Consider the following 22,450-nt stretch of genomic DNA (forward strand, 5'->3'; position numbering starts at 1 on the left):
AACTAGATAGTGTTCTGTTTTAAATTATTAGAGGTAAGGGGAACACGAAACCCAGGATATAATTGTTTCATTTGGTTTTTCCATATACGGTTGCTTTCAGAATGATTGCCAAGGGGATACATTAACCTGCTGGAAAGTGAAAGGTCTAAATCAACCAATTAAGAGTGGCAAAGATAAAACCCCACCTGATCTCTCTTTGATAACATTAGATTATAGTATTAAATTAATAAAAGAAACAAACCTGAGGATTCACGTTAAGCTTTGATTTAGATGTGTGGGTCAAGTAAATTCAACATTACTGTTGTTTGCTCCTTGGGGTTTAAGGCCGGGTGTCTCTGTAAAGCACTTTGTGACAACTGCTGTTGTAAAAAGGGATTTATAAATAAATTTGATTGATTGATTGATTGAAGTATTGCATTCTACTTTCCCCGGAAAAGTTGGGAAGTATTCACATTTAGAAATGTTCACTATATGTTTGCATTTGGAGTGATTCACTTCATGTACCCTGTCGCATATATAATGTTATACATTATACAGTGTGTATGTATCTGTATGTATATCTGTGTGTGTGTGTATGTGTGTGTATATATATATAGCTCCGGAAAAAAATAACAGACCACTGCACCTTTTTCTTTCCTTTACAAAAAAAATGAAAAGGAAAGTTTTAAATGAGGAACAGAAGCGTTCCATTTTTAGTGGTCTCTTAATTTCAAACCTTCTGTTCCTCACTCAAAAACATTCCTTTTCGACTTTTTGGAAAGGAAATAAAAGGATGCACAATTTTTTTTCCAGAGCTGTATACAGTATGTACAAAAAAGGTTGTGTGTGTGTTTGTATATATGTATACATTTGTATATATATATGTACAGACGGTTCTTGTGCTGATGCTGCTTGTAGAGGCAGTTTGGATCTTAGTAGTGATAATTGCAACTGAGGACAAGTTCTCCATGCTATGTGTATCAGCACCCAGCAGTCGCAGTCTGTGAACTTGTGTGGCGTACCACTTTACGGCTTAGCTGTTGTTGCGCCTAGACATTTCCACTTTGCAATAACAACACTTATAGCTGACCAGGGAAGCTCTAGCAGGGCTGAAATGTGATGGACTGACTTGTGGGAACTGTGGCAGACTATGAAGGTCCACGCTGAAGGTCACAGAACTCTTCAGTAGGGCCATTCCGCTGCTGTCTATGAAGATTGCATGGTTGTACGGTTGGCTTTATTCACCTGTCAGCGAAAGATGTGGCTGAAAAAGCACCTTTGGCCATGTGGTGTATCATGATATTGTAATCTCTAACAATAGCCCTCTCATCTTGTCTTTTAGACTGGGTTATATTGTATTTTGGAAGTGTGTAATCTCCCTGTTTTTCAGCTTAGTCGATTCTGACTTCATTAAGGCAGAGATCATGCAGAATCTCGAAGCATTCAAGACAGTTGAAACCCTAAATAATGCTCAAACTCCAGGATGGGTTCCCTTGCCATTTCTATCAAGATCTATTAGAGAAGGGATCTAGGTTTTCCTAGACATGCATACAGATTCTGAATGTAAACACATAGTATATTAAGGGGTTTGCCAAACCTCCTTGAGCCTCCCCAGAAGTTTCAGTCATCAATATTTTGACTAATTGTGTCATGCGTGCCACTTCAGAGTGAATAGAGAAATATGAAACATCAGGGAAACTCTATGAGAGTTTTGGTAAAATGTTATATAGAGCTGTTTGGCTTTTTTTTAAAACACTGCACTATTCTATAATTACAGAAAGGTATGCCTTATGTTAGAATTACTAAAAAAATGTTGAACTAGACTGGGGTCCATGTTTTGTAAAAAATTCTCCACAGATCTAGAAATTATTACAAACACAACAGGCCTTAAGCCCAGAGGCCATTAGATCAGTTGTAAGCTTCAGAGTGACACATGAAGACCAAAGAACAGTGAAAGATATTATGCTCTCCGTCCAAACATCTTCAGATGAACAGAAGACATTATTACATTTTAACCTTGCTAGTCAAGGTTGAGGTGTCGCGGCAGAGACACATCACACGTCCCTGTCAGGGATGTCAGCTCAACATGCGTGTCCCTCCCCCAACATTCTACACACAGCAGCAGTGGGGCTACTTTGAATAATGGTATAGCTGAATAGTTGTCCTACATTTTTCACGTTCACATGTTCAGTTCACACTGTTAGCAACCGTCCTATGGTTGTGAGGCATTCCTTATGTATGTGTTGATCTGTTTATCTATCATTGACCTGTCACCTTTCTATCATCTGTTTGTCCACGTTATGCATGTTGTGTGTGTGTGTGTGTGTGTGTGTGTGTGTGTGTGTGTGTGTGTGTGTGTGTGTTAGTGTGTGTGCCACTGTGCCGTAATCATGTCAGGCAGTGGGGCCATGCTGGTCCAGTCAAACTGCATTAGTTACAGCGCCTTTAGAGGAAGAGAGAGAGAACGGTTGAGAGAGGGCAAGACAGGGAGAGAAGAAAGGAGAGGAAACAAGAGGGGAAGAGAGAAGAGGAACAAAGGACAAGAGAGTGGGATAGATGGAGGTGAAGTCAAAGGGGGAGAGTGGAGAAGTAGAGGGGGATGTTGGGTAGTGTTGATGAGCTGGAGAGAGGGGTGTTGGGTTGTGTTGATGAGCTGGAGAGGGGGGTGTTGGGTAGTGTTGATGAGCTGGTGAGGTGGGTGATGGGTAGTGTTGATGAGTTGGAGAGGGAGGTGTTGTGTAGTGTTGATGAGCTGGAGGGGGGTGGTGTTGGGTAGTGTTGATGAGCTGGAGGGGGGTGGTGTTGGGTAGTGTTGATGAGCTGGAGAGGGGGGTGATGGGTAGTGTTGATGAGTTGGAGAGGGAGGTGTTAGGTAGTGTTGCTGAGCTGGAGATGGGGGTGATGGGTAGTGTTGATGAGCTTGAGAGGGGGGTGATGGGTAGTGTTGATGAGCTGGAGGGGGGTGGTGTTGGGTAGTGTTGATGAGCTGGTGAGGGGGGTGATGGGTAGTGTTGCTGAGTTGGAGAGGGAGGTGTTGGGTAGTGTTGCTGAACTGGAGATGGGGGTGATGGGTAGTGTTGATGAGCTTGAGAGGGGGGTGATGGGTAGTGTTGATGAGCTGGAGGGGGGTGGTGTTGGGTAGTGTTGATGAGCTGGAGAGGGGGGTGCTGGGTAGTGTTGATGAGCTGGAGAAGGGGGTGATGGGTAGTGTTGATGAGCTGGAGAGGGGGGTGATGGGTAGTGTTGATGAGCTGGAGAGGGGGGTGATGTGTAGTGTAGTGTTGTGGAAGGCAGACTCCGACTCAAAGAAGCCGCACCCGTAAACAGAACAGCACAAGTGTCAAAGCTACGACCAGACACTTCTGGGAGTCCCAGGCAGGAAGGCTACTGTCACTGGCCCTTAGATACACTGGGATACACACACATGCACATCCTCAGAGGAAAGTCCTGTTATTTTCCTGACTTGGTTTAGGGGGGTCCCGTGTTTTCACATAACAGCTAACGGTGTGTGTATCTCCAGGTCTGTCCTGCTGTGGGGAGGACTATGTGAACACATCCACGTCTCTCTGCTGCGTCGGCCATGACCGTTCACCCAGAATGCACTCTGCTGGGAATGGGACGGTGCGTCTGCAGTGCTGTGGGTCGGAGGTCATCAACCAGGAAGAGAAGTGCTGTAATGGGTTGGGCTACGACCCCGCCCGGCATGTTTGTGCTGACAGAGTGTCTCCGGGACTGGTGATGGAGGTAAGGATCACAAAGCGCTCAGAGATCATCCGTCTGCCTTTAGCTCTGTGTAGGAGATAGGGGAGGTGTGCCCAGGATCTCATGTGCCTTTGGTCCTATAGAGCTGTTAAATGTCTACCCGACCCTGTTTGTGGAATCCTGGTTTGAAATAGATGTGTCAGAGGTTGTCCGCCATGTGGGATGACAGCAGGTCTGAATGTCCTCCTATACAAAGTATACATGCAAGAACACGCACACACTCACACACTCCTCAGGAGCTGGGGACCTGAGCCATAGCCCATTTATCAGTTGCTCCCAGGCCGTGATAGTGTGTTCCTATCCCAGCATGAGAGGAGAGGACTGGGGAGGGACTGTCATTATTTCCTAATGATGTCATTAAGGAGCAGCCAGACCACTTACACACATACACACACACAGGGGCTCCACACATGTTCGCACACACACACACACACACACACAGGGGGTCCACATATGTTTAAACACACACAGTATACAGTACTTACCATGCCTTCCAATAAACAGTGGCAGAATATCACAAACTAACATACACAGAAGGTCATAAATATCACATATATGCTGAAATACAAATGAGTAGAATTGGTTTTCAGGGGGTGCCCTTCTCAGAGAACCATCTCGTTCTTTTGTTCCCAGTAAATCCAACAGAGGCAAATGTAATTCTTTATGATTTCTAGTGTGGGTGCAGCATGCAAGTGACAGTGCAAGTGTGTGTGTGTGTCTGTGTGTATCTGTATGTCTATGTGTGTGTGTGTGTGTTTGTGTCTGTGTGTATCTGTATGTCTGTGTGTGTGTGTGTGTGTCTGTGTGTATCTGTATGTCTATGTGTGTGTGTGTGTGTGTTTGTGTCTGTGTGTATCTCTATGTCTGTGTGTGTGTGTGTGTGTGTGTGTCTGTGTGTATCTGTATGTCTATGTGTGTGTGTGTGTCTGTGTGTATCTGTATGTCTATGTGTGTGTGTGTGTGTGTCTGTGTGTGTGTGTGTGTGTGTGTGTGTGTGTGTGTCTGTGTGTGTGTGTGTGTTTGTGTGTGTGTGTGTGTGTGTGTGTGTGTGCATGTGTCTGTGTGTATCTGTATGTCTATATGTGTGTGTATCTGTATGTCTATGTGTGTGTGTGTGTGTGTGTGTGCATATTGGATGTCTAAGTGCAGTGTGTGTTGTCTCCAGGCCCGGTGTGCTCCCAGTGTCCTTTGTCCTGTGTCTGCTGCTGCCACCTCCTACTGTGGCTCCTGCACCTTCAACACTACCCTCCACATCTGCACCTGGCTCCACAGCACACACACACCTGGAACCACACACACGCCTGGAACCACACACATGCCTGGAACCACACACACGCCTGGAACCACACACACACCTGAAACCACACACACGCCTGGAACCACACACACGCCTGGAACCACACACACACCTGAAACCATGCACACACCTGGAACCACACACACGCCTGGAACCACACACACGCCTGAAACCACACACACACCTGGAACCACAGACCTGAACTCACCTCATGCCACCCGCACACTCATGACCTCACGCAGACATCTGAACTCAGGCAGCTCTGTGTCCACACCCCCTCCGTCCCAGGACAACCCAGCCCTCTGCTCCCATCCAGAAGATTTGATCTACAGTGGAGCGGCCGACAGATACAGCTATACAGGTACGGCCAAAGATGGTGGATGTTTGTTTTTCAAGCTTTTCACATCGCATTTGTTTTCAAGCTGAGCACGCTTTCCCACTGAGGGGCGGGGTCAATAATTAGACCAGAATGGCCCCACCTTGATTGGAACAAAAGGAGCAAATCGGGAAAGCGTTCTCAGCGTTGGTTGTCGAGGCCAATCAGTGGCAGCCTGGCCTTTTCAAGGCGTTACAGCAGCTAACTGATAGTGTAATGTGGCATTGGAGACCATTTCCGCTCACACGTCCATACATACTGTACCTACACACACGCTGAAACATCTGCTTAAGTGAGTGTTAATGGCTGGAAGTCATAACTCTGCCGCTGTCATGGCCCTGCGAGTGCCATTGTACAATTACAACTTTGGGATGGTCGTTTAAACACCACTTTCACAGTTATTTATCAAGTCAGAGGTGGAGACTGTGTTGTGTGTTTGCACTCTTTCTGCAAGTTATTTATTTGGTTAGTAACGTCGGTTTAATCAAGACTAATGGTTGAATGAGGTGTGTGTGCGTGCGTGTGTGTGTTGGCATGGGGCGGACGAGAGGAGAGTGATTCTAGTTGACGCTGTGACACCATCTGGGCGGAGGAACATAAAGCTGTCGCAGCCCCGCCATCCACCAGATGTTTCTCACGCCCATGCCCACGCGCACACACCACACACACCCCACACACACACACACCCCACTCACACACACACCCCACGCACACACACACCCCACACACCGCACACACCCCACACACACACCACATAGACACTCAACACACATGTCCGTACGTTTGAAGCAAACATTAGACTTACACATCAAACGAAACATACAACTTACACTCGTTTTGCATGAGACTTAAACCACTAGGCAGGTGTACTCCTTACATTTGGTTCATCCACCTTAAAGGAAAGAGTGAGCCAGGCCAATTAACTAATTTATAATCACCAACATCAGGGTTTCGAATAACACAAGATTGTCAAACACATGCATACATAGACTCACATTTTGGGTTTTACTATATTTTTGGGTATCCACCCTAAATCTAATGCCAAATTCTAGGTTATCCTAAAACTGGACCCACAAGGTCAGATTTGTCTTTATGTACTGCCCTTGTGGGGATGTAAAGCATTTTCCCATGCCAAATCCTGTTTTCCCTATCCTCCAACCTTCAATTATAACCTTAACTGTTACCCAAAACCCTAACTACTCAACCCTAACCCTAACTCCTCAAACCTAACCCTAACTACTCAACCCTAACCCTAACTCCTCAAACCTAACCCTAACTACTCAACCCTAACCCTAACTCCTCAACCCTAAACCTAACTCCCTAAACCTAACTCCTCAAACCTAACCCTAACTACTCAACCCTAAACCTCACTCCTCAACCCTAAACCTAACTCCCAAAACCTAACTCCTCAAACCTAACCCTAACTACTCAACCCTAACCCTAACTCCTCAAACCTAACCCTAACTACTCAACCCTAACCCTAACTCCTCAAACCTAACCCTAACTACTCAACCCTAACCCTAACTCCTCAACCCTAAACCTAACTCCTCGACCGTAACCCTTAATTCAAACCCTCTTTACTCTAATCCTGACCCATACACCAAATGGGCTTTTTTCTCAAGGGTGAATTTTGCTTGTTTTACTGTCCTCATGTGTGTGTGGTGAGGGATTTTCAGTCCTCACCACACACACATTCACACACACAATCACACACACACACACACACACATGCGCACGCTGCAAGTATTGTCCAGGGTGTAGTGTTTAAACAGGGCCTCATCTTAAATGCTGGCCTGGGACTCTGCTCTTTATAGCCAGTGCTCTTGCTAACAGAGACACATAGACAGTGTGTGTGTTTGTTTTCCATAACACTCTCCTGTGGGCCAGTAAAGGATCTACCCCACATATGTTCAAGGTCCCGATGCAGCCGTAAGTAATTCTTTATGACTATATGTGGGTGTGTGTTTATGAGGTTGAGTGTGTACTGGCTTTTGTCACCATGAGACAGCATAACTGGGTTTTACGGTCGTGTTGCGGCAGATTCTGGACTGCCACTTTGTCGCGTGATGGCCCCTCTTGAGGTCATTGGTCACTGACTTTGGTGGTTACTTCAGCTGAAATAGTTTGTTTGAATGATTTTCAGATTGGACAAATGGGCGCGTACTGTATAGCCAAAAGGAGCACCTCATGAAGTGGTTGACAGAAACCCTAACTGGTGGTGTTTCTTCCAGAATAACACATTATATAAATATTGACATAACTCTAGTCCCACGGAGACTGTAGGCTATGAAATGAATAGGGATTACACATTATCTTGGTCATTCTATAGACACACTAAATAGTGCTTGTGCACATGTGCTAGACCAGTACCTGTCAGAAATACTACCCTTGGTGTTAGTGTTTCTAAGTGGTTTATGAAGTGGTCACATCTATACCCCAGACTCAAACTTGGAGCCCCACACCACTTACGAGTACAGAGTGGTGGCGTGGAATGGTTATGGGCGTGGCTCCAGCAACGTCACCATGGTGAGGACCAGTGAGGATACACCTTGGGGACTGGCCCCGCCGCGCTGGAGTCGCCTAGGAGACCGTGATGATGTCGTGCAGCTACATTGGCAGGCTCCTACCAAGCCCAATGGTGAACCTTGACACACACACACGCAGGAACACGCACACTAATACACAGACACGCACACTAATACACAGACACGCACACTAATACACAGACACACACTAATACACAGACACACACTAATACACAGACACGCACACTAATACCCAGACACGCACACTAATACACAGACACACACTAATACACAGACACACACTAATACACAGACACGCACACTAATACACAGACACACACACTAATACACAGACACGCACACTAATTCACAGACACACACACTAATACACAGACACGCACACTAATACACAGACACGCACACTAATACACAGACACACACTAATACACAGACACACACTAATACACAGACACGCACACTAATACACAGACACACACACTAATACACAGACACGCACACTAATACACAGACACGCACACTAATACACAGACACGCACACTAATACACACACACGCATACTAATACACAAACACGCACACTAATACACAGACACACACACTAATACACAGACACGCACACTAATTCACAGACACACACACTAATACACAGACACGCACACTAATACACAGACACGCACACTAATACACAGACACACACTAATACACAGACACACACTAATACACAGACACGCACACTAATACACAGACACACACACTAATACACAGACACGCACACTAATACACAGACACGCACACTAATACACAGACACGCACACTAATACACACACACGCATACTAATACACAAACACGCACACTAATACACAGACACGCACACTAATACACACACACGCATACTAATACACAGACACACACTAATACACAGACACACACTAATACACAGACACACACACTAATACACAGACACGCACACTAATACACAGACACGCACACTAATACACAGACACGCACACTAATACACACACACGCATACTAATACACAGACACACACTAATACACAGACACACACTAATACACAGACACGCACACTAATACACAAACACGCACACTAATACACAGACACGCACACTAATACACACACACGCATACTAATACACAGACACACACTAATACACAGACACACACTAATACACAGACACGCACACTAATACACAGACACGCACACTAATACACAGACACACACTAATACACAGACACACACTAATACACAGACACGCACACTAATACACAGACACACACTAATACACAGACACACACTAATACACAGACACGCACACTAATACACAGACACGCACACTAATACACAGACACGCACACTAATACACAAACACGCACACTAATACACAGACACGCACACTAATACACAGACACGCACACTAATACACAGACACACACTAATACACACACACGCATACTAATACACAGACACACACTAATACACAGACACACACACTAATACACAGACACACACTAATACACAGACACGCACACTAATACACACACACGCATACTAATACACAAACACACACTAATACACAGACACACACACTAATACACAGACACTCACACTAATACACAGACACGCACACTAATACACAGACACGCACACTAATACACAGACACGCACACTAATACACACACACGCATACTAATACACAGACACATACTAATACACAGACACACACTAATACACAGACACACACACTAATACACAGACACACACTAATACACAGACACACACTAATACACAGACACATACTAATACACAGACACACACACTAATACACAGACACTCACACTAATACACAGACATGCACACTAATACACAGACACACAGACACACTAATACACAGACACACACACTAATAGACACACACAGCTTTTCAGCAGTCCGCCTCTGGTTCCAACAGGTCACATCAGCCACTATGTGGTTTTGCGTGATGGACAGGAGCGTTACAGGGGAGGAGAGAGGAGCTTCACAGATGTGGGCGGGATCCTCCCCTTCCAGGAGTACCAGTACCAGGTCCGGGCCTGCAGCACCGCCGGCTGCACGGACAGCTCACAGGTATGACAGACTCACTTCTGACCTTTGACCTTTGCATGTCCAGATGAAGTAAATGCTTACTTCATCTGGACATGCAAAAACATTGCGTGGCCTAAAAGTTCATGCACTCTCATAATGTTCACCCGACACATCCAGAAGAGGCTTGGCCAACTCCTCTCTAGGTTTCTTCCAAGGTTTCGATCCTACTAGGGAGTCTTTCCTACCCATTGTGAATCCAGGGTTGTGGCTTGCTCTTTGGGGTTTCAGGCTGGGTGATTGTGTAAATACACAGTTTTATAAAGCCCTTTTTGCATCAACTGCTGATGTGAAAAGGGCTTTATAAAATAAATGTGATTGATCATATTACTTACAAGGCCCATTTCCTAAGTTAATAGATAAGGTATTAGCAGGAATGCAAGTACCCAGCAATGGGCTCCTAGAAACAGTGCACTATAGAGGAAATAGGCCTGATTCTGGCCCCCTATTCATTTATATAATTCACTGATTCCAGATAGCTTTTCATTTGGGACACATTAAATTCTGTCTTCCACAGAGTCTATTTCACAGACTGATCTGAAAGCTTCAAGTCTGGTCCACATTCTTTCTGAAACCTTTAAGTCTGGTCTACATTCTTTCTGCAACCTTCAAGTCTGGTCAACATGCTATCTGAAAGCTTCTTGTCTGGTCCACATACCCTTTGAAAGCTTCATGTTCACTCTACTTACATTAATCTCTGAAAGCTTCATGCCCGGTCTACAAATTTCCCACTACCTGGGAAAAAATGCACAATTCAAAACTCTGGAGAAAGGAAAGCTTTAACTACTGTTGGTTAACTGCCTCAAGATGAGCGGCTCCAGTCCTTTGAATTTCTTGGATGGGCCTGGATGGGTTAATGTACTTGAATGTTTTTGAAAAAAAAATTTACAGTAGTGGAGAACCTCATTTTACACAACATTATCCCCCAATATGATCATCTCCTGATGACTGTTAAGATAATCAGGGCTTCATTGAACTAAGTACCACTCACCCCACTCTCAAGTACTTAAGTAATTTAGCTGTATCACTTTAGAAGAGGCAAGGTGCTCCCTTGATGTAGAGAGAAAAGCCAAACTCTGCAAATGAAATACATGATCACTCTTACTATAAAAATGTATATGTTAGCTGCATTTGTAATGGCATCTCAAAAGTACATTTTCATTATTTTTTTTTGACTGTGTTTAATCTCAATATACACCAAATTCAGTACTGTAATTGTGACTGCTCTTTGTTAAACACTTATATGATGTGTGCTTGTGTAGATGTTTAACATTCTATGCCTTGGTTTCTAAACGTCTGTTTATGTAAGTTGTGTTGATGATTATTGGTTTTACTAAGCCTGTTTTCTCCCTAATTCTGTGATAGATTTGTGATTAAGGCGTAGCCTGGGCCAGTCAGTGTCAATATATGTGTCCGATAGAATTCTGGTTCTTATCACAGAGCTCAATCAACCAGGACGTCTACACTGGAATCCTTACACGCCAGAAGGAACGCACACTCTCCAGTCTTTCACCTCCACTGAGCTCACATGTTGCTAGAGCATTGCTAGAGTCGGGGTACTGGAGTTGTAGAGTTCGAGTTCTACGAGTACTGAAGTTAGGAGCAACTGACCTTTAATGTTTTACCCAACAGAAGGTCATGATATGGTATGTTCATGTCTGAAGCCATGTTACCAGCCCAGAGTTGCTCTCTCTCCTCTCTTCCTGTCTCCTCTCTCTCTACTCTCTCTGGTGGGTTCAGGACTGCTGAGCTTACATGATATTGCTGATAACGGCTTAATGGCTTGAGAACAGAGGCCCAGCTATCTAGCTGGGACTCCACAGATATCACACAATAATTAATTTCTCTGGCTTATAGGTGATGAAAGCCCCAATGAAAACTGTCTTTCTGGCTTTTGGCTAATTTTAGATCTAATTATGTTTCTCACAGCACGGCCTCCTGTCCTGAGACTAGGCAAGTACACAAACCGTTGAGCCCAGTGAGACAGAGGTGAGAGGGAGCAAGGAAAAGGTAGAAAGTGAGGGAGGAAATGAGTGAAGGAAGGTAGGAAGGAAGAATGATGGTAGGACTGTATTCTCTAGATCAAGTCTACACACACACACCCACACACACACACACAAACAAAAGAGTGAGGTGAATTAGTTTGTACACCTGTGTGGATTGGCCAAACAGGCCCAATTATGGCCTAACCTGACCTAACCCAATACACCACAGCAATTACCCCCCCCCTCCCTTCCGCCCGAACACAAACACTGGAGCCACACTGATGTAATCTGGCTAGACACTTAGTGGGCCAGGAAGAAAGATGGTCCTTCATCTCCTTCCGCCTCAACGAGAGAGAGGGGCCGAGAGAGGAGAGAGTGGAATGGGCCGGCGAGGGAGAAAGGGGGAGATGGTAAAAGGGGGAGACAGAAAACAGTTGAATGTAACAGTGTAGGTGAAGAAGGGGGAGCGCGGGGGAGGGAGGGAGGAGCACGGTAACTAGCTGTTGTGGTCCTGTCCTAATAGTAGTTCAGGGTGTGGGACAGGACGGAGAAACGTTAGTGACATTCTATTAGACCAGGATATCCCCGCTGCTATTACAACCAGATTGCCTGGTAATTCTCTTAGCTGGCTCCACACTCACTAAGCATTCACAGCCGGCTGCAAAGTTCACACACCTATCGTCGTTGGTGGCGTTTGCGGCGGCGCAGACATCTCTGCGATGTGAGCGTAAATGTGATGACTCCCCGGGTGGTCTCCGCGCGGCACGGGCCTCATAACCCATTGGCGTAACATTTTCCAAAGGTCCCGTTGGCCGAATGTAGCCAGGAGTGACTGACAGGTCAGCCTCTTGGGGACGACAATGGAAGTGTTGAACCTTTTAGTGTGCTTCCAGGTGGCCATTTCACGTGACGTGTTTTTGTCCAGGTGTTGGTTGTGACAGCCCAGGGCGTTCCAGAAGAGGTCGGGTCTCCCGTGGTAACAGCTCTGGGACCCACCTCTCTAGCGCTCAGCTGGGACCCTCCTTCTAAAGCCAACGGCATCATACGACAATACCACATCAACATGACTGGACCCGGGAGAATACACGCACACACTCCACTGGACGGACCTCTCAAATATATCGCTACAGGTACTGGACTCACACGCACGAGCGCGCGCACACCCACACACTATGCTACTGTCCAATGCAGACAAAACCACCACTGCACATTAAACAGACTGACTGTCCGGGATGTTCTTGAGGTGTGATTGATTGACGAACTGCTTACAACTCCACTCAACCCACACACACACACACACACACACCTTTAAAAGATCAATGACATTGTTTAGATGATGACATGCTTTCATTCTGCACTCCCTCTTTTTCATCGTCGTCTCATTTCCTCTCCTGTCTCTTTCCTCCAATCCTCTCCTCCTTTTCTCTTCTCTACTTCCCCTCTCCTCTCCTCCCCCCTCTCCTCTCCTCCCTCTCTCCTCCTCTCGTCATCGCTGTCCAGTTTTATTTATGCATGCTGTTTCTGGAAGTAATCTAATGACTGAATTTACACCGGATTCCCGCCACAACCCGGCCCCTTTCCTCAAACACACAAACAAACATGCACACAAACACACACACACACAGGCACTCACATTCTACAGTCAAACACACTAAGGCCTATGATCTCTGCTACTTCATTCACAACCACACAAAGAGACATACTGAAACACAGCATTAGCAAGTTAACCCACACACAATCCCTTACACACACATACACACTCAGATAAGCTCTCCTGCTTTCCCTCTCTCCCGCACACACTCACACACTCACACTCACTCACAGACACAAACTCACACACACATTCTGTCTCGTTCACTCTCTCTGGCAGGGCTGGTTGATTTGTGGGGCTTCTTTTATCTGCCCAGGAGAGCAGGCGTGAGGCTGGCCCCATGCCATCCGTCACACACACACACACACACACACACACATACTGAGAATTCTTCTGCCATATTGGTCCTGTTTAAACCAGACATGGCCTCCTTCTCTATATGCCATAAGCATGACTGTCCTAGAGACCTGAACTTACATTATTTCTATTGTGGAGAGAAGGAGGAGAGTATCCACCCCCTTCCCCACCAGACACCAATAAGGGAAGGTTTGTAACACCTCCAATCTGCACCACATGCTAACTTGAGTGTCTTTGGTAGGACGCAGAAATGAATTGTCAATTCGTAGATTTGGGGAGGGGTGTAGGGAGACAAATTTAAGATTAGGATTTAAGATTAGAGGAGTGGAAAGGTGAATATGAAAGTGGTGTTGTGGGTCAGGTTTCTGAGAGGTGTATAGGAAAGAGGTCAGCGGTTAGTAGAGGGTTTAGGGGAGATGAGGTCAGGGGTTGGGGGAGATGAGAGGTTTGGGGATGGGGACATTGGTTCCCTAGGTCTCCTGGTGAATCCTGACAACAGGCTGGAGTTACTGGAATTATAGCCTCTCAGGAACGTTGTGTTATCTGAAGATATTTCCCAGTTTTCCAGTCAACACTACACACAGGATCCTAGGCGCACCGGGAAAACACCAGGATTTGCCAAAGCTGGTCCCTGTGTGTGTATGGGGATTTGGCAGAGCCGGCACTAGCAAGCCCATTGAGCTTTTTGTGTGTGTTTGCATGTGTGTGTGGGGTGGGACGACACACTGCTGGCTGGTGCTGACAGTGTAGGTAGCGTGTGTGTTTAAAGGCTGGCAAGCGGCTTATGCCAGGCAGTCCCACTGCGGTGCCCGGCCAGTATCCAGGGTGTGGATTTGTCCGTGTGTGTGTGTTTGGCAGGGCTGTGGTGTGCCAGCACTGAGCCTGGTACTGGAGCGGTGTTAAGCCTCTGTGAGACGCCCCTGTCCCTCAGCGAGTGCCTGGGAAACCCTGTCTGTCTCACCAGCCCAATTTGCTTTTCTCTCTGTTCCTGTTTCCCTCTCTCGCTCCCTATACTTCTGTCTCTATCCCTCACTCCCCCACCCTCACTCCCCCACCCTCACTCTCTGCCCCTCATTTACCCCTCCCTCTGCACAGCAGTCTTTTTTGTCTACATTTATTTTACTTGATTTTCCCTTCTGACTTAACGTGTCTCTCTCTTCCCTCTACGCTTCTCACGTTCTCTCGTCCTCTTTCTCGTGCTACCCCCCCCTCTCTCTCCCTCCCTCTCTCTCTGTCGTTCTCACCCTATATTCCTTAATTCAATTTCAATTTTATTTCAGTTGCCAAAGCAAATAAAAAATAAAAAAATTATGATAAAATTAAAATGTAAGAACAAAAACAAAACGCAACCCTGTCTTCTTTTCTCTTTTTCCTCCCACTCTCTCTCTTTTTCTATCTCTCTCTTTCTATCTCTCTCTCTTTCTATCTCTTTCTATCTATCTCTCTCTTTCTATCTCTCTGTCTCTCTTTCTATCTCTCTTTCTATCTATCTCTCTCTTTCTTCCTTCCTTCCAGTATTATGGTGTTGGGTAAATAGGATACTACCTTGATACGACCATACATTGGCCCAAAAGGAATTGTGTATTTTTTGTTAAGTAACTAAATAACTGCAAATTGTGTGTAATGTCTCCAGAGGTCAAGACCTCTTCAAAACAACAAGAAAGACATACAAATGAAATGTCATATGAATAGCTCATGTTAAACATTGAATGTAGCTTTGGACAGTGGTGGTCTTATTCTTCACGGCCCAGGGCTGAGCTGTGTGTCCTTAACATAAACCAGAGTGTGTGATTGCTTGGTCGCTTGCACACACACTCACACAAACACACACACACTGTGACTTGCGTACAAGCGACAAAGACTCCTTGTCCTTTGTTATTGTAATGAATAATAGCTAAATAAATGACAGACGTTATTAGTAATAGTTTTAAAGTGACAACCCACACCCCAGGGGTAGTGTGGACTGAAGGATAGAAGAAAGAGCGGAGCGACTGAGAGGTGGATGGATGAAGAAACGTTTTACATGAAATATGACCGGAAATAATTGGCCAGCTTCTCATGTTTAATGTTTAATGCCACATAATTCATTTTACCTTTCACAATGTTATAACATTCCTAAGATCCAGCATGAAATACATCACTATGTATGTGAATGTTTCTTTAAAACCATACATTTTATCACTGGGAATCTGGGCAATTAAAAAAAATAAATACAAATTTACTTTTGATATCCTATAGGCATTGTAAAACATGATCAAATCAAATGAAGCATTTTTATATATTTTTAAATATAACAAGCAAATATGTGTTTTTATTATGCAGTATATAAAATATCACTGTTGATTTGAGTGAGAAGAAAAAATCACCACATACTATGTGAATCGATGATAAGTATTGCTATCATTAGTGTGTATGAGTTATTGCTCACAATTATATAGATTATATTATTAATCATGCGTTTAATTGGGCATTTGTAAGAGCATTATTAATTCATTACAGTAGGGAACATTCTCTTTTATTTATGCTTCCATCTGCCTGTGCAGTTTTACTTTTCTATGAGGATATTTACATTATACTGGACATTTAGTTTCTATGTGGATATTTACATTATACTGGACATTTAGTTTCTATTGGGATATTTACATTATACTAGACATTCAGTTTCTATGTGGATATTTTTATTGTACTGGACATTTAGTTTCTATGAGGATATTTACAGTATACAGGACATTTAGTTTCTATGTGGATATTTTTATTATACTGGACATTTAGTTTCTAATGAGGATATTTACATTATACTGGACATTTAGTTTATATGAGGATATTTACATTATATTGGACATTTAGTTTCTATGAGGATATTTACATTATACTGCACACTTAGTTTCTATGAGGATATTTACATTATACTGGACATTTAGTTTCTATGTGGATATTTTTATTATACTGGACATTTAGTTTCTATGAGGATATTTACATTATACTTGACATTTAGTTTCTATGTGGATATTTACATTATACTGGACATTTAGTTTCTATGAGGATATTTACATTATACTGGACATTTAGTTTCTATGAGGATATTTTTATTATACTGGACATTTAGTTTCTATGAGGATATTTACATTATACTGGACATTTAGTTTCTATGTGGATATTTACATTATACTGGACAATTAGTTTCTATGAGGATATTTACATTATACTGGACATTTAGTTTATATGTGGATTTTTACATTATACTGGACATTTAGTTTCTATGAGGATATTTACATTATACTGGACATTTAGTTTCTATGAGGATATTTACATTATACTGGACATTTAGTTTCTATGAGGATATTTACATTATACTGGACATTTAGTTTCTATGTGGATTTTTACATTATACTGGACATTTAGTTTCTATGAGGATATTTACATTATACTGGACATTTAGTTTATATGAGGATATTTACATTATACTGGACATTTAGTTTCTATGAGGATATTTACATTATACTGGACATTTAGTTTATATGAGGATATTTACATTATACTGGACATTTAGCTTCTATGAGGATATCTCCAGTCAGGTTAAAAAAGTATGAGCACATGATAACTGCATTGTAGACATTTTAAGCCTCTTACCTCAGAGAAAGGGGAAAAAAGCCCATCCCACCTTGGACAGTAGTTACAGACACATTGACCACAGTGCTCACACTTACTTTAATATTGTATCCACTATTTTGGTGTTGTTTATAATAGTGACATGGGAAAGGAGAACTCATATTTCATTTAATAATGCTTTCCTATTTACAATGACCCCAAAATGTGTTTACGAAACGAGAATTGCCTTAATGCTGACAGTGGAGTGAAATAAATGTCAAATTTATTTTTTAGAGGAACTGGAGTATCTCGTTTAGCCTGGCTGATAGCTTCTCTCTGGTCATGTTTAGTCTTGTTGGTCGCCCCCAACCAGCCTAGAGCTACCGCTGTGAATCTTATAACAGCAACTGATCAAAAGACCTTTATTCGACCAGGTCACCGAGGAGGACTGGAGATGCTAAACGCTGCTGAAACACAAATGGAGAGAGAAGGGTAACGCAGGGAAATAGCAAGAGAGAAGGAGAATGAGAGAGTGAGGGAGGACTGAGAAAGAGTGAGATGAATGTATGAGAAGAAGGAGAGGGATGAGAGAGGGACCACTGTGAGAGGGGGAAGGAGGTGCAATGTTTGCTTGGTATTTAGTATTCTTTCCCTTTTAATTATATACATTTTTTTCACTGTTGTTTTTTATTATAGGTTTCTTGTTTTCCACTTCCTCTAGCAATGTAAAAAGGTTTCCCTTGGAATTGAATTGAGAGAAAGAGGGAGGGATGAGAGAGACCGAGAGAGAGGGGGAGAGAACAGTTTGAGAGGGAGAGTGGAACCGGGGGTAATTCAGCTGTGTGATGTCAATCCACTGTATTTCCTCATCCCTCCTCCCCCGTCTGTTTCCAGATTATGGGAGCAGAGGCAGGGCAGAGGGGTGGAGGAGAGGCCTTGTGTGTGTGTGTGTGTGTGTGCGTCAAAACCTGGAGTTTTTTTTAAGGGTCCTCCCAAAACTCTGACGGACATACAGACAGATAGTCAGGGCACTAAGCCGCCGTTCACAGGAAGCTAACTCTTAATTATTTAGAGGTGTTATCAATGCTGCAGGAAAACACAGGTCTTTTATCTCTCTCCCTTTCTCTCCATCACTCTATCCAAGCTCTGTTTTGCTGTTTAACAATTTCTGTTCTACTGTTTAACAATTTCAGTTCTCTGTTTCTCTTCTCTCTTTCTGTCTCAGGCATGAGACTTGGAGCCCTACAAGTATGTTCTCATACTGTCGAATGCAAACAGGGCATAACAATTTAAAAGAAAATATCTTTCCCCTTGTTTTATTACCACACACCTCCCTTCTTGTGGACACTACTGTTTGGGTGAAAGTTACGACATTGTTTCACTTTTTTGCCGGCCAGTTACCCTCCCCTGCCCTCCCTCCCTCCCCTACCCTCCCTCCTTGCCTGCCTGTCTACCTACATACCTGACTGACTGCTAAAATGACGTTCTCTTCCGTTACGTTCCATTTCTTTCTTTGGTAGAGTCTTTGGTCGGCCATCTTTTCAGCAGGGCAACAGTGCCCCCTTGAGGTCTTGTGAGGAAGTGTCATTCCAGTCGGGATTCCGCTGATGAATGTGTGTCTGAAAGTGTGTGGGGGGGATAACATCTGTATTCTTTATTTGTGGTGTTAGCAACGTCGCCTAGAACTGATGATACATAAATACATGGTCAAGCAGTGAATTGCTCAGAATGACAACAAATGACATCACATTATGGTAGTTAACGACACCCCCAGTCCAAGCTGTGACACGTTGCCTGGTTACTGTGACACCCCCGGTCCAATCTGTGACACGCTGCCTGGTTACTGTGTAGCGATGCTTTAACGTCACCAGTCAGATTCTATCCCTGGCGTTTAATATGCTTGACGGGGTCCTTTACTTAGCCCAAACCCAGCAGAACGTTGTGTGAACATTGATCTGGGGTTGGGTTAAGTAGGGAGGGCTGTGTAGCATGTTAACTAGCCTGGCCAATGGAAGTGCGGTACTGGTTTAAACAACATCGCAGGGAGGCAGATATGCATGTCTGCTGCTCCAGGCTGACTGACCCTGTACGGACAGAAGGCTGGCTAATCATGTCTCTGTCTTTAGGAGACAAAAAAGGCTAGACAAAAAGACAGGGAGAGATTGTTTGAAATTGTCTTTTATTTCCCTTTATCAATTTAGAAAAATAAGGGACACCTCAAATGTTGGGAAATTGTGAGAAATATATTTGAAACACAAAAATAAGAAAATGAAATATTTGTAGGAATAGCGTATTGCTATGACAATGACTATGAATATATTTGTTTTAATCTCTGCGATTATTATTCTAGATGTTTGGGTTTGTTAATAGCCATTGTTAATAATTGTTTCAATTAGAAATTACGTGGTTAGATGTGTGTCATTATTTCATTCATGTACTGTAGAATAATTACTTAAATTACTTACATTTAGAATATGAATATCACAATGAACAGTGCCTTGCAAAAGTATGCAAAACCCTGATCAATTCTTTTTTGTGGGGTTGAGTAGATGAGCCATCTGTGAGCATACAGTATCTGTCTGTAAACCATCAATATTAGCATAATTTCAACTCCAAGCAATTTTTATATTATACTGAATTGCAGATGGTATATAAAACATTTTGCAAAAATGTACACTCAAAATCAATTATTGTAAGGTGACATGTATTATGATAGGAAATATTTGTAGGGAATATACAACACTGAACTTCTGTAAGGTGACATGTATTATGATAGGAAATATTTGTAGGGAATATACATCTCTTAACTACATTGCTTGCATAAGTATTCAACCCCTGTGCTAGTGAGTCTCCTAGTTTATACACACTGAAGAAATGACCCTAAAGAGGACAGAGTTACAGTACCTTTGACCTCAACCTGTGAACCATTAAAGTTGCTGTCAAATCCTCTGGATTAAAACTACACTGTTAAAGGATCATTGGTGATATTGTGAATTTAACGAAAAATCGACACCAAAGTGCATTGTATGGAAGTTAATGTAATATAATTATACATCATTATAATGCGTGATTAAATGCATAATTTAAAAAAGAAAATATTTTGTGTTTGGAGCACAGTTGGAACAATAATCAGGAATTGGAAGCAGGACCCCACTCTTAGGAGGAGCAGACACAAAAATCCAACAAAAATGGAAGCTAATAATGTTTAGTATTGTGTGTGCGTGTACAGGCCACCAACACAATGCTGTAGTCAGAGTATGGCTGAAGGCTTGAAACACACATGCTTTCTTATAGATGCTTCTCACCAGCAGGGTCTGGGCATCTGGTTAAAATTGAAGGAAGGATGGAAGGAGCAATATACAGGGAAATAATACTAGAAAACCTGCTTCAGGCCACAAATAAAAATTACCTTGGGAGGAAATTCACCTTTCAATAGGAAAATGTTTCCAAACAGAAGGTCAAAACAACATTGGAGTGGCTCAAGAATGAACCATGTAATGTCCTGCAGAGTCCTACAGGTCAAAGTCCTGATCTCAATCACATTGGGAATATGTGGCACTATTTCAAAATTCAACCGGAATAACCTGAAAAACATCTGCAAAGAAGAATGTGACAAAATCAGTCAGCTATGTGCAAAGCTGCCACATAATTACCAAATAACTTAATGCTGTCATTGCAGTGAAAGATATATCTACCAAATATGAATGTGTTCTGGTTTAATACTTATGCAAGCAACACATTTTTAACATTATTTTTATTAAAACAATATTCCCAACATAAAACTAGTGTTAAAATAATGCATTTTGAGTGTGAGTGTCAAACAATTGCCATCTTATTTATGTTGATGGTGTTCATTCTAAAAACAGTCACTTTAACCCGAACAGAGTGAGTATTAATTGTAATGGTAATTTTACTGTTTGTCCCTCACTCTTTTAAACGTGGTAAGGAGGAGTATCTCCGAGTTAATGTATATAACAGACAGCGATAGACAGAAAGAGACAGACAGACAGAGACTGACAGACAGACAGACAAAGACTGACAGGCAGAGAGAGAGAGACAGACAGACAGACAGAGATCGAAACAGACAGTGAGAAACAGACAGAGGCTGACCAACAGACAGAGAGAGACAGACAGACAGACAATCAGACAGAGAGAGAGAGAGACAGCCAGAGACAGACAGATAGTGGGTATACAGCCTGGACATAAATCATTGGGAGAGGCGCTGTAATGTTAATGCATACAGAGGTATTGTAATTACAGTAGATCAAACTGATGGCATTACAGTGCGTCTCTTTCCTGTGTCACTGCTCGTCTTAACGTTGGTTCATTATTGAGTTATGGTATGCATAATTTAACATGGAGCGCCTGGATCCTTCCCCAGTCAGATGGCGATGGGATGCTGAAAAGATTATAGGGCCGTGTATACGGGGCTTTCTCTCTCTTTCTGTGTCACTCCCTCTCTTCCAGCTCTACTTTTTTTAGGCAAATCTCTTCTTTCGGTCACTCTATCTGTTTATCACTCTCTCTTGCTGTCCAGTAATTTTATTCTCGCCCCTTCTCTGACTATTTTATTTAATCACACTTCCTATCTCTGTTTCTGAAGTGTGTGTCTTTACATTTGTATTTGTGTGTAGGTCTTTAATGTTGTCTGTGTGTGTGTGTGTTTCTTTCAGGTCTTCAGCCCTACTCTGACTACAGTTTTGTGCTGGTGGCCTGTACAGCTGTGGGCTGTGGAGTTAGTCAGACATCTACAGGACGCACCCTGGAAGACACCCCTGCAGGTACACATGTACAATGATACTAAACATTATCAGCTTCCAATATTAAACATT

General features: G+C 43.2%; 1 protein-coding gene across 1 annotated transcript in view; it reads left to right on the forward strand.

Annotated features, from left to right (window-relative positions):
• Positions 1 to 22,450, forward strand: part of ush2a (Usher syndrome 2A (autosomal recessive, mild)) — a 216,814-nt gene that overhangs the window by 165,226 nt on the left and 29,138 nt on the right. The window contains 7 exon segments of the mRNA XM_034297424.1: positions 3,500 to 3,723; positions 4,907 to 5,053; positions 5,168 to 5,399; positions 7,855 to 8,052; positions 9,928 to 10,082; positions 13,008 to 13,212; positions 22,292 to 22,399. Of these exon segments, the coding sequence (XP_034153315.1) occupies positions 3,500 to 3,723; positions 4,907 to 5,053; positions 5,168 to 5,399; positions 7,855 to 8,052; positions 9,928 to 10,082; positions 13,008 to 13,212; positions 22,292 to 22,399 (1,269 nt within the window).

Source organism: Esox lucius, chromosome 15, assembly GCF_011004845.1.
Source record: "Esox lucius isolate fEsoLuc1 chromosome 15, fEsoLuc1.pri, whole genome shotgun sequence".
Lineage (NCBI taxonomy): Eukaryota > Metazoa > Chordata > Actinopteri > Esociformes > Esocidae > Esox > Esox lucius.